Genomic DNA, 13,647 nt, shown 5'->3' with positions numbered 1-13,647 from the left:
GGAGCACAGGCTGCAGAGCGCAAAGGCTTCAGCAGCTGCAGCTCATGGGCTCAGTAGCTGCAGCTCTGAGGCTCTTGAACTCTGGCTCAGTAGTTGTGGGGCACAAGCCTAGCTGATCCCAGATGAGGGATCAAACCTGTACTCCTACATTGGCAGGTGGATTCTTCATCTTCTGAGCCACCAGGGAATCCCCCTAGGGTACTCTTTTTTATGTGAACTTCTAGAAACGACCTACATAGTCAGTGATGACAAAAAGCAGATCGGTGGTTGCTTCAGGCTGGGAGTAGGGATGTTTGGGGTTGAAGGAAATGTTCCATAGACATAGATGTATAGATTTTATACAACCCATTGAAATGTACCCCTAAAATGGGTGCGTTTTATTGTATATAAATTATAGCTCAATGGAAGTTATTAAAAAAAAAAAACGCAAAAGATCTCCTATGTTCGGCATCACCCAGACAGCAGCTGGGAGCAGCATATTCTGGAGAACTCTGGCCTTCTGCTCTCGATGTTCTGTCTCTCTCCCGCTGCATGGCCCCTCCTGATCTTGGTTTCTATGCTGGGTTATCTACGTCTGTTCCAGGCAAAATCAAGAAGAGCCAAAGTAGGACAGACACCCAGTGTCAACTCTCCTCACACCACTGCAGATCCTTGCAGAATTCTTGTAATTCGTATCAATTTACTCAGGCCCTCTTAATTATCTTCCACTGGGCACTCAGGACTCCTCAGGGAGGTCATTACTGTCGACAGTGCCCTCCCAGCGGGGCCCCAGAGCCTCTTGGAAGGGCCTCAAGAGCCCTGAAGGTGGGAGGGGTGGAAGAGCCTTTGGCATCCTACGCTCATCCCAGCCAGGGCTGTCCTTTCCTGCAAGCCTGCACTCAAGACTTTGTTTCAAGAAATAGTAACTCAACTTAAAAAAAAAAAAAAAGTATAGAATCAGTGTATAGAACAAACCCACCCACTTCTGTTTTTGTTTTGTTTTTATCCATAAGGGGTTATTTGCTCTCTGGAGAACACTGCACATTTCACACTTTGTCAAGAGAGGGAGGGCCCCGAGGCGCTGGTAGCAGAAGCAGCAGTGGGAAGAGCAGCCACCCTCTGGCCACAGACAGCCACGACGGGGCATATCAAGCTGTGTTCCAGCGAGACTTCATTTTCAAAATAGGGCAGGCTGACTTAGAGTTCTCTTACGGTTTCCAATACTTATTCTATTTGCTGGAAGGTCACAGTTCTCCAGAGAAGTGCTCTGTAGTACATAGCAGGCTCATCTGCCCGTCCTTCTTGCTGAACTTCCTTGGTGGTGGTGGTGTAGTCGCTAAGTCGTGTCCGACTCTTGCGACCCCATGGACTGCAGCCCGCCAGGCCCCTCTGTCCATGAGATTCTCCAGGCAAGAATACTGGAGTGGGTTGCCATTTCCTCCTCCACGGGATCTTTCTGACCGACCCAGGGATCAAACCGAGGTCTCCTGCGTTACAGGCAGATTCTTTACCAACTGAGCTATGAGGGAAGCACCAACACTTTGTCTTGCGGTGCTTTTTTCCCTAAGTGGATGATCCTGGTGTCTTCAGACAGTGACTGTTTCTTTCCTTCAGTGCTTGTAGTCCTGTTTCATTTAATTTCCTTACAGAGCTGGTTGGGGCCCTGAAACCGTGTTAACAGGAGTGTCATCAGGGGCATCTTGTCTCATTCTCTGACTTGAAGAGATTGAGGCTGATTTTACACTAAAGTGATTGCCGTGAATTTTTTTTTTTTTTTTTTGCCGTGAATTTTTAAATATAACCTCTGTCAAGTTAAAATTTTTCCCTTACGTTCTTGATTTACCAAGATTTTTCGTCATGAATAAGTGTTAAACCTCATCAGATGTTTTCCTGCATTGATTAAGATAATCATATATATATTTTTTTCTTATTGTGGTGAAATACGGTGGTAGATTTTCTGATATGGAACCCGCCTTGCATTATTGGGATAAACTATACTTGATATATTTTAATACTAATTTGGCTTGCTAATGTTGATATATATAGTTTTTATAGCTACATTTATAAGTTAAATATTCCTGTGATTTTTTTTTTCCTTTGGCTTGTATTTATCTGGTTTAGAAATGTAGTGAGCTCTTTTTCTACTTTTCTGAGTAGTTGGAATAAGACAGAAATTGACTATTCCTTGAAATTTGGATCTCTTCTTTTGAAAACTCAGTAGAACCTCCTGTAAAGCCATCTGAGCCAAAAGTCTTTGGGGAGGGAAGTTTTTGATCATCATTTCAATTTTCTTATTAATTATTGGATATTTAAATGCTTTTTTTTTTTTTTTTTTTGGTACTGGTTTTGGAACTTTCCATTTCATCTAGATTTTATTAACTTACTAGTGAACAGGTGTTTATAACATTCATTTTTACCCAGTCTTCCCCTACCATGTTCATTTTCTCTCCCTTTTTTTTTTTTTGGATCCATCTTGGCAGAGGTTAATCTTATTCATCTCTGCAGACAACAGTTTGGGTTCTGTTGATGCTCTGTGCTGCTTGTTTTCTTGGAGTTTCCATTTCACTGAATCTTGCCTTTAATGCTACGACTTCCTTTTTCTTGTTCCCAAGTTCGTTCTGTTCCTTTCTCTCCAGTTTCTCCCCCTGAAGGCTAGTTCATCTCCTGGTAGATGAGATGTTAGTATTTCCAGATAAGTGTATTGGCAGCCGCTTGAGCTATGTCCTACAAATTGTGAGATTCAATTCTAAATATTTTTTGAATTCACCATATGGTTTCCTACATAACTCAAGGATTATTCAGTAATAAATTAGTGTGCAAGCAGAAGGGATTTGGGGAGATTTTGATGTTGGTTTCTAACTTTATTGTATTCATATTCTATTTGGAATGAATGGAGACTTGCCCTGTGGCCTGAGGGGCTTTCCAGGTGGCAGTAGAGATGAAGAACCTGCCTGCCAGTGCGGGAGACATAAGAGACGAGGTTCGATCCCCGGGTCAGGAAGATCCCCTGGAGAAGGAAATGGCAACCCACTCCAGTATTCTTGCCTGGAGAATCCCATGGACAGAAGAACCTGGTGGGCTACAGTCCATGGGGCTGCAAAGAGTATATGTGGTCTGATTCTGTGTATGATCTGTGTTTGGCAAAAAAAAGAAAGTGTACTATCTGCCTACTAGTTTAGACATCTCTGTGTCTAATAACTCAAACTAATTAATTCCGTTGACTAAGTCTTTGCCGTCTCTGTATGGGTTTATGATCAATAGGGGTGATTAAAACCTCCACCTACCTGTTTTTGGATTATCTACTTTGCCTTGCAGCTCTCTTTCAGATGTTATTTGGTGTGTTTTGAAGTTGTCCCTTCACCAGGACTCAGAGTTCTTCTTTACACCTTATGACAGTTTGTGCCTAATTTTATTTTTTGTTTGCTTTCAATTTTTATGTATCTTTTTTGGTTTTGTTTTTGGCCACACCACCACAAGTCATGTGAGATCTTATTCCCTGACGAGGCCCCCTGCAGTGCAAACAGACTCCTAACCATTAGACCACCAGGGGACTCCTTGTCTTTTGTTTTAAATGGGTTTAAAACATCTGTACACATCTTGTTGAATCTTGTTTGTTTGTTTTGAATAAATCCAACTTGAGAATTTTTCTTCATTGATGAATTTAACTCATTTATCTATTGGGCTTAATTCTCCATGTTATTTATTTCTCATCTGTTTACTTTATTCCTGTTTATTTTTTCTACATTCCTACCTTTCATCGGAGAATTCAAGTTTCCTTCTGCTGCATTATAAGTTACACAGTCTACTTTTGCCCAAGGATAATCTCACTCACTCACACGTGTTTACACAGCCCTATTGATTTCTCACACTTGTTACCACTTCTGCGTTTCCCCTCCATAGGCATGTTCTTTACGCGCTCCCTTTCTCCCCACATCTGGCCATCCCACCCCCATCACAGCCACAATGTCTGGAATTCTCATTTTGGGTTGTTGTGGGTTTGTATAGGTTTGATTTCCCTATTTCTCAAGTGTCTGGCAGCTTCTTCTATATTTGTTTTTCTCCATATGTAAGCACTTCTCCCAAGAGTATTCTCAATGTGGCTCCTTAGACGGAACCAGAATTTTTATCCCACTTGTTTGAGAAACCCTCCTGCCTGCATCCCTGTAGGGATTTTAAACTTTGTGTTTAACAGAGTTCAGTACAAAGATGTAGAAGTTTATGTATAAGTTTAGCAGATCCAAATTATGTCCTCCATTAACATCCTATAAGAATACCATTCATTCTTCAAGTAAGCACAGTAACAGTGAAACATGCTGGGAAATGAGGGATTTGTTGTACTTATCTGTTCTTCTCTTTGGCTGCGCTGGGGCTTCTGGGTCTTTGTTGCTGCGCATGGGCGTTCTCCAGTTCGGTGACCGGGCGCTGCTCTCTCGTTGCGGAGTGTGGGCTTCTCTTTGCAGTGGCTTCTCTTGTTGTGGAGCACGGGCTCGAAGGTGCACAGGCCGCAGTTGTGGTGGTGTATCAGGTTAATTGCCCCGAGGTGTGTGGGATCTTCCCTGACCAGGGGTCGAACTGGTGTTCCTTTCATTACAAGGCAGGTTCTTAACCACTGGACCACCAGGGAAGCCCGGCATTTGCTTTTTAACTTGGGAAAGATGGTGAAAGATTGTCTGTGCTTTGCATATGTGGCTCTCATTGGCCTGGTTTCTTGTTTCAAAGGTTCGACCATGAGTGCTTTTGGTACCATCACACACACTACTCCGTTTATATCTGAGTTTAAAATAGAAACCCAGTTACAGTCCTGAACTACAAATGTCACAGACGAGTGAGCAAGAGATCTCGTAGCAGAAAATTCTGTTCAACTTTGCGCAGACCCTGCTACCAACACGCGGGTTTCAGGATTCACTCTGCGACCAGGGCTGAGCCTTCTCTGGTCCACGTGGGGACTGAGGGAACCCTGTAGGTGGGCAGAAAAGCCAGCCATCCACAGGAGGAGCACCCGATTCAGGGCTGGGGACGCAGGTCGGGCGTTCAGAGCTCCACGGGAGCCCTGCTCTTGGCAGTGCCTGAGCAAGGCCTGACAGAGGGGCAAGAGCTGCGTTCTCACCTCCAGCCCAGAGGCTGCAGGTTGACATCCTGGCCTTTTGCTCTCAGCCCAGCTGCACCACCTCTGTGTCAGGCCAGGGCCCCTTATGCAGGGCCCGGGCATGAGGTGGATGTGTGTCCAGGAAGCTTCGCTAAGAGCTGGGCCTGGCACCAGGGCAGCACTTGGCACATGCCATGCTTGTGTTCACGTGGTCAGTTGTTCTGGGGCCCAGGCCCCTGGAGAGGCTCCTGGCCTCCTCGCCAGCCTCAGGCCCCCGACTTGAGCTGAAATCAGACAGGGAGCAACAGAGAAGCTGTGGGCAACTACTGGGCACACAGTAGGTCTGTGCAAAGCTCACTCCCAGCCCTGAGTGCTGTGTGCCTGCCCTGCAGTGCATGTCTGTCCTGGACAAGGAGTGAGGAGATTGGGAGGGGGTTCCCAAAGTAGCCCACAGGGTCCTCAGGGTCATCTCCTGGGGCCTGGAATAAGACCTGCAGCAAGTGTGCTTGGGGCCAATTGGCAGCCCTCCCAAGGGGCACATTTCTATGGACAGGAAGAGCGTTGCTTCAGTCACAGCGTCCCCCCTGCCAAGAGGAGCAGAGGGCAGGCCCTCGAGGCATGTGTACTGCCAGTCTGCACCCTGGCTAGGTGCAGAGGTGGGCAGCCCCTCCATGGGAGGACCCTAGGATTCTTGGGTTCCTGGTCTGACCTACTGAGGGGCAGAGCCTCCACGAGCCCCTGTGAAAGTGTGCTTTTTAATGAATGTCACCTTGTTCATCTGTTTTCCATTGTTTGATCTCTATGCAAAGAAGTGTGTTAGTCGCTCAGTCACGTCCGACTCTTTGCGACCCTGCCAGGCTCCTCTGTCCGTGGGATTCTCCAGGCAAGAATGCTGGAGTGGGTTGCCGTTCCCTTCTCCACGGTATCTTCCTGACCCAGGAATCGAACCCAGGCCTGCATTGCGGGAGGATTCTTTCCCATCTGAGCCACCAGGAAAGCCCCTCTATGAAAAGAAGGCAGATCAACATCTGACCCCCCCGCCCCCGTGTGGCACCATGCCCTCCCTGCCGTCCCCACACTACCTTACAGAGGACACACATCGTCTGGGTGCAGCCTGGGTACTCAGCTGCCCTCTCCCGTCCCAGAGTGGGCACCAGCCAGGCTTGGAGGCCCAGCCGCTGCTTTCCGCCGCCTCCCCGCCCCCAGCCCCCTGCGTCCTGAACTCTGTCCTGGCGCTGTTTCCCCCTCCTCTGCTTCGCCCCTGCACTCAAGCCTACCCCCTCTGCCCACCCACCCGACGCGGCCTTTCCCAGCCCCTCTCCTCTGAGGAGCTGGGCCTCAGACAGGGCCCGAGAAGGGGTAGGGTCACGACGGAGGCAGTGCTGGCTCTCCTCTGCCACAGAACCTTTCCTCTCTAAGTCCCCTGCCTGAGGCACTTCCTGAAGCCCAGGGTGGGAGCCCCGTGGGGCTGCACTGAGGGGCACTAGCAGGCAGTCCTGGGTGAGCCCAGAACCAGGGAGGAGACACCCCCGAAGATGATGGTGAGAAGGGGCAGCCAGGGGTTGGCGGCAGGCGTTAACTTCAGGAAGTGCGGGGTAGGGGGGGCAGGGGTGGTGATGCTGGTCTGTTAACCAGGGCTGTCTGGTCAGCGCCCCCAGCCCACGGCTGGGAGTGGCTGCAGGGCCCTGAGGATCTGGCATTTCCTGCCTGCCCCTCCTCCACGCTGCTGAAGGGAGTCAAGTCTGGAAGTATCAGCCCAGAGCCTCTGCACCAGGGGCCTGCAGCAGTTCCCAGGCAGGCAGGGCTGCTCAGGACAGGCTCGGGGGTCCATGTCACCCACCATCGACGCGCCTCGTACACTGAAGGCTTGGGGCTCTATCCCACAGGATTTGGGGCGGGGAGTGTAACAGAATCTAACTTTTAACCACTGATTCACAAGGATGCCCAGGGTGAGGGTGAGGAGCCCTAGGGGGTATAATTCCCCCAACTTGAGAAATGTAGAACTTGGGGACTCAAGGTGCTCCCAGGGAAGCAGGAGAGAAGTCTCAGCAGAAGCGCGGGGCCATCAGCACCCAGAGGGAATCACCCCAGAGAGGAGAGGGAAGGCCCAGCAAGACCAGCAGAGGCTGAAGTGAGCCTGAGGAGGTCCTGCCCCTTGTGGCCAAGGCTACAACTGGGACCTGAGTCTTGAGTAGTGCCCCAGCTCCACAGAAAGTTCTGGAGAACCAGGGCACACATGGCTCCATATCCCCTTTCTCAGGAGCTCAGGGAGTGCTTTTCCAACTGCCTTTAGAGGCCTAACGTGCCTGTGCTCAGAGCCACCCTGATGCACAGACAGATGGGAAGACAACTGAGAAGGGAGCTGGGCAGGAGCTCCGAGTATCCAGAGAGCTGGGACCCTTACAGGCCCCTGTGCGCAGAGAGCCCCAGGAGGCCCCGAGACAGGAGACTAACCCTCCTCCCCCCGGGGCTCTGGTCCATGAGACATGCCAGGCTCTAGGTCAGTAAGGGAAGGTCATGGGGAAGACCACCCACCAAAAGGGCAGGCCCACAAACCCCTCGACTCAGTCAGCCCCTGCCCAGCCCCCATCCTGCCCCCAGGTTCATACTGGGAGGTCTTGGGCATTTCACTGAACCTTCCCAAAGGCTGGGCGAGTGCTATGCCCTTAAATGTCCCTGAAGCCTCATCAAAGTCCAGAGCAGAAAGAGAGCAGAACAGGTCAGGCAAGGAGGAGACGGCAGAGAGCACCATGGGGGCCTTGCTTCCACACCCCACCCCCTGAGTGAAGTCTGAATGAGGGCACAGATCACTCAAGCAGAGACCACGGCTCGGGCACAGGAAGTGTCCTAAGTCGAGCAGGCCTGACTTGTTCAGCTTCATGCCTGAGCCAGGACTGCCATGCTCTGGACACCTGACCTGGAGGAGCCAGTCACCCCCTCAGGGTGACTTTGCAGGGAGAGGGGCAGAAACCAGTGCCCTGCAAGGCTGGCTGTGCCGTCCTTTCAGCTTAGAGGCCCTGCTCCTAGGCAGACAAGTTGGTCAGCCCAGCCTGTGCTTCCAGCAGAAACATTGGAACCGCCTGCTTGGCATCCGGCTGAACTAGCAATCAGCTCCTAACCACTGGCCACAGGAAGCACGGCCTCCCAAGCAAAGGTCTTGGGCCCTAGGCTGGCCCTTCTCCCTACGCCTCGTCCCCCAGGCAGACAATGGGATGGACTCAGGTCATGCCCACGAACCCTTGAAGGGGCTGGTCCCTCAAGTTGTAGGGAGGGACCCCCACATCGCAGTGGTCAGACTCCTGACCCTGACCCTCCCCAATGGCAATGGCCTTCCAGAAGGAAACCGAGTTAGCAGGACAGGGCTGACCAGAGATCCCTTTACAAGCAGTTGTAAAGACGTCTAGGGTGAGAAGGTCTCTGTGTAGAGAGGAAGAATTCACCCAGGGTTGAAGAACCAAAGACATGGGCGCTTTCTCAATGAGGGAGGAGCAGCCATGGCCACAGGAAGTAAAGGGAAACCTGGGGATATCCAGGGACCCACATCCTCACCCTACTCCAGGACCTGGCGCTGGCAGGCAGGGGGCAGGGGGAGAGCAGGACCTGGCTCAGCTTTGGGTCTGAGGGCACAAGGAGAGGCCACTGGGTGTGACCCCCGAAGCCCCCAGGAAAGGAGAAGCAGCTCCAGACATCTCCAGAGGCCAGAGGAGTAGAAAGGGCACAAAACGAGAGAGGGGACCAGGGCCTGGGTACGCCTGGCCAGTGCCCAGCTTATGGTGCTGGAGTCACTGCAAGAAGCCTGGCTCACAGCCCTGTGTGTGCTTTCCAAGTCCCGGCCTTTCCTGTCACCCAGCTCCATGCCAACCCTGTTCTTTCCCTCCAGAGGCTGTGCGGCTGCTCTGCTGGCCTTTCCCCAGATTGGAGTCTGAGCCAGTTTGGTCCCTGTCGTCCACCTGTGCAGCACGTGGCCATGTGCTGGGCGGACCCCTCCAGACTGCTCCGTGTCACACCACCAGGCCCACAGTGGTGGGCTCGGTGACACTGGGCAGACGGTGTGCATCCCTGAAGTGTGTCTCACATGTGTGAGACGCCAGCACCAGGCAGCCAGGCCCCACCTATCCTGACTTGACGCCCTGTGTCAGCGTTCTTTTATTTTTTATATTTTATTTTTTTGGCTGAGCCACATGGCATGCAGGATCGCAACCCCGACCAGGGATCGAACTCATGCCCCTTGCATTGGAAGCACAGCGTCTTAACCCTGCATGCTGGGCCAGCCCAGGAAGGAGAGCAGCCGCTGAGCTTGCATCATCTCACCACTGCTTTTTATTTTTTTCATTTTTTATTTATTTGTATACAGTTTTTAAAGGTTATGCTCCATTTACAGTTATTACAAAATACCGTCCACATTCCACATGTTGTACAATACAGTCTTGTAGCCTCACAGTTGCTTTTTAATAACATCTTCCTGGTACATTTTTTTTTTTTTTAAGAAATACATTTTTAGTTTTAAAAGCTAGGAAAACAGTGAAAAGCTCAAGGGACTTTTCAAACATCACCTAGAGTGCCCTCGTGCAAAGACAGTTGTTGCCAGTATTTAGGGAGGGCTGCCCATACTTAGAGCATGTGCTATAGCTCCAGGGTCCTTGGCCTGGGCCTGGCCACGCGCATCAGGGCTGCTGTGCCGCTGGAGATGCTCGCAAGCATGGCCAGAGGGCACAGGGTAGATGACAGCCTGGGAAGTGCCGTGAGTCAACCATTAACCTCGGAACCTCCGAGGGACCCATTATGAAATGATCAGGACAGGAGATGTTTTCACAGCCAAGTATCCTGTGTGCCCAGTGGAGGGGCAGGTCCAGGCCCCCAGAACACCTGGAGAGCACATGTCCACACAGACCCGCTGTGCGGGACACCAGGGCCAGGACCTCCAGATACAGCCATTGCCCTGGAGGACACTGGCCTTCGTGGGCTCCCACAAGGAAGCTGACGTGGGATCTCTGGTTCCTGCTGGAGAGAAGCTCGGCCAGCACTCACTGAACCCAGCTCTCCATGTGCACCGCATCCTCCTGCCCCGTGATGACTCACCCTCCTTTCTCTTTTCTCTTCACCTGCTAGAGCACCCAGCACCGACAGCCTGTAGCCTCCAGCACCCTGAGGGGAGCCCCACTGTGACGTGGGCAGCCTTTGGCGTTGAAGGGATGAAGATGGAAGCCCAGACAAGGGGCAAGCCTACTAGACACCCCAGGGCTCATCCTCCAAAACATAAAGGCTGCCAGCGGCCCCCCAAGATTCGGAACTACAACTCCAAGGACTGACCCACCCCACTCCTCCCCGTCCCCGTTCTGATCCCTTCCTTTCTCCTCCCCCACCCTCCCGCCTTCCCCTTTCCCCTCCTGCTCCCTTCCATCCAATGTGTCAGTCCTTCTTCCTATCCTCCTCCTCGGTGCTTTTGTCTCCATGTCAGGGCTGTGCACGCGCGCGCGTGTGTGTGTGTGTGTGTACAGTGGGGGTGGTGAACTACTAAGGCACCTCACAGACTGACCACCGAATCCCAAATTCTTCTTTGAACTTGGGAAGGACAGTAAAAGATTTCCAGGGCTTTGCATATGTGGCTCTCATGGCCTGGTTTCTTGTGTTTCAAAGGTTCGACCGTGAGTGCTTTTGGTACCATCACACACACTACTCCGTTTATATCTGAGTTTAAAATAGAAACCCAGTTACAGTCCTGAACTACAGATGTCACAGACGAGTGAGCAAGAGATCTCATAGCAGAAAATTCTGTTCAACTTTGTGCAGACCCTGCTACCAACACGCGGGTTTCAGGATTCACTCTGCGACCAGGGCTGAGCCTTCTCTGGTCCACGTGGGGACTGAGGGAACCCTGTAGGTGGGCAGAAAAGCCAGCCATCCACAGAAGGAGCACCCGATTCAGGGCTGGGGACGCAGGTCGGGCGTTCAGAGCTCCACGGGAGCCCTGCTCTTGGCAGTGCCTGAGCAAGGCCTGACAGAGGGGCAAGAGCTGCGTTCTCACCTCCAGCCCAGAGGCTGCAGGTTGACATCCTGGCCTTTTGCTCTCAGCCCAGCTGCACCACCTCTGTGTCAGGCCAGGGCCCCTTATGCAGGGCCCGGGCATGAGGTGGATGTGTGTCCAGGAAGCTTCGCTAAGAGCTGGGCCTGGCACCAGGGCAGCACTTGGCACATGCCATGCTTGTGTTCACATGGTCAGTTGTTCTGGGGCCCAGGCCCCTGGAGAGGCTTCCTGGCCTCCTCGCCAGCCTCAAGCCCCCCACTTGAGCTGAAATCAGACAGGGAGCAACAGAGAAGCTGTGGGCAACTACTGGGCACACAGTAGGTCTGTGCAAAGCTCACTCCCAGCCCTGAGTGCTGTGTGCCTGCCCTGCAGTGCATGTCTGTCCTGGACAAGGAGTGAGGAGATTGGGAGGGGGTTCCCAAAGTAGCCCACAGGGTCCTCAGGGTCATCTCCTGGGGCCTGGAATAAGACCTGCAGCTACTGTGCTTGGGGCCAATTGGCAGCCCTCCCAAGGGGCACATTTCGGTGGAAAAGAAGAGCGTTGCCTCACTCACAGTGTCCCCCCTGCCAAGAGGAGCAGAGGGCAGGCCCTTGAGGCATGTGTACTGCCAGTCTGCACCCTGGCTAGGTGCAGAGGTGGGCAGCCCCTCCACAGGACGGTGGGGTGCTCAGCCTGGCCTACAGAGGTGCAGAGCCCCCCACAAGCCCCTTTGAAAGCATACATTTCATTAATGTCATCTTGTTTATCTAGGTTTCAGTCTTTGATTTCTGTGAAAAGAGGGAAGATAAAAATCTACACAAGCACATTGACGTCCTAACCACTGATGCACTGCTTATCCTGGGCACACAGTGTTTGGGGAGCTGCGGAGAAAATGGCAGGTCTCTTCCAATGTGCCAGAAAGGAACATGCCAGGAGCAGCTTTGCTGCCGGGTGGCAGGGTCTCCATACTCTGTTTTGTCTGGCACATTGCCATGTAAGTGAGACGTGGCCATGTGACTTCCTTTAGCTGAAAAAGTGAGCCCCTTTGCTAGAAACAGATCCCATAAGTCCTCATCCCTCTGTGGTGCAAACAAGGGTCTCGAACTCAGCCACGCAGCCTGCGATCGTCGTGTCACCTGGGCCCCTGGTAGTCTGCAGTGAGCAGAGCCCCACTGACCAGCAGGAAGTGAGCCTGCTCAACACCGAGAGTTGAGCGTGTTTGTGCAGCACGGCCTACCCACTTCTGATCCAGGATACCAAGGGTCTGAAAAGCTCTTAAGTAGGAAGGAAAACAAAATCCCACAAAGTTATTTGGGACAGCAGTTGAGCTGCGGGATCTCCCTCCCCTCTCTCCTTTTTTCCTGTCTTGCCCTTTGTTTCACAGTGTGCAAACCAGAAGTCCCCAGTGATGATGCCAAGAGGAAGACTAGAGCAAGAGAGATGAGCTGCCACTGGGACTACCTGGGGGTGTAGGGAGCACTGTAGGGTTTGAGGGAGGGGCACCTGAAGTCAAGTTATCTGGTTTGACGTAGCAGTCCCGTTCTGTCCTGCCCAGAACATCTGTGGCCAGTGCCATGCTCCACAGTCTTCAGTTGCTGAGAGCAAGACAAGAGCGGTTGCACGGAGGCAGGGGAGGAGAGCAGCAGCGTTTGATTACAAGAGGAATCGGCCAGGCACCTCTGCCAGGGCTTTTCTGACCTCCCAGGGGTCTATCAGTGGTCCCAGGAGATAGTAAGGGCCGTGCAGGGCGTGGCCACCAGTCAGTCCTTCCTGGGCTCACGTGATTCCCGATCCGTGTTGTTTTCAGTCTGGAAAGTCAAGGATTTGTGTGTGTGTGTATAAAATGGATAAACATTTGAGCACGGGAATTACAGAAGGAGGGTGTGCGGGCGAGGAGAGACGCACTTCCATCGGTTCGTGTGCGTGCCGGTGGGTGAGAGTGGCCACGTGCGAGCGCGAGTGCCTCTGCCCAGGGAGACTCCTTTGTTCAAGCCACGCCAAGAGGTGTCCGTGCAGAACCCGCTCGCCAGATGGCCGCTCCCCGTCCCCGCGGCCGTCTGCGGAAGGCCCCTGCAGGCCTCGGAGCGTCCTCCGGGTTCCCGCACTCGCCCCGCGAATTTCGGCGGCGAGGCAGGAAGGACCGGGGGCGCTGCGCTGCGGTGACCGACAGTAACCCCGCACGGGGCACCCTCGGCCGGGTCAATGACCGCGCGCGGCCCGCGCAGAGCCCGGGGCCACCCGGCCCATCACCCTATCACCTAGCAACGCCCACTCGAGGGGCGCCATTGGGCCAGCGCGCACGCCTCGGGCCCCCGATTGGCTGCGGCTGCAGAGAGCCACGCCCCCGGCCCGGCTCCGCTCAGCCCGGACGCTGGCCGTCAATTCGAACGCCTGGGGGTCCGTCTAGCCCCCAGTGTGGCCCCAGTATGACCCCCAGAGTGACCCAAGTACGCCCCGTTCCGTTTCCACCGCGCGCCGTGCACACGTGGCCCCCGCGATCCCGGAGGTGGGGGCGGCCCCGGGAGGCGTGGAGCACGGAACGGAAGTTGGGGGGCGGGGGTGACACCGTGCCCCGCC

At 53.1% G+C, this 13,647-nt stretch overlaps 1 protein-coding gene across 20 annotated transcripts in view; it reads left to right on the top strand.

The window, feature by feature from the left end:
• Positions 1–10,664, top strand: part of CCDC57 (coiled-coil domain containing 57) — a 110,495-nt gene extending 99,831 nt beyond the window's left edge. For all 20 annotated transcript variants that reach the window (XR_015147363.1, XR_015147362.1, XR_015147361.1 and 17 more), the window contains one exon: positions 10,175–10,664. Coding sequence is in view for 12 of the 20 variants with exons in the window: in XM_086356722.1 (XP_086212848.1) it covers positions 10,175–10,374 (200 nt within the window). In the remaining 8 variants the exon portion in view is untranslated. The remainder of the gene's footprint in view (positions 1–10,174) is intronic.
• The last annotated feature ends 2,983 nt before the right edge of the window (positions 10,665–13,647 follow it).

The sequence above is a fragment of the Bos grunniens genome, chromosome 19 (genome assembly GCF_055505025.1).
Source record: "Bos grunniens cultivar Pamir isolate PY7600 chromosome 19, Bosgru_T2T1.0, whole genome shotgun sequence".
Classification (NCBI taxonomy): domain Eukaryota; kingdom Metazoa; phylum Chordata; class Mammalia; order Artiodactyla; family Bovidae; genus Bos; species Bos grunniens.
Note: the sequence above shows the minus strand (reverse complement) of the source record. Positions and strands in the feature narration are given on the sequence as shown.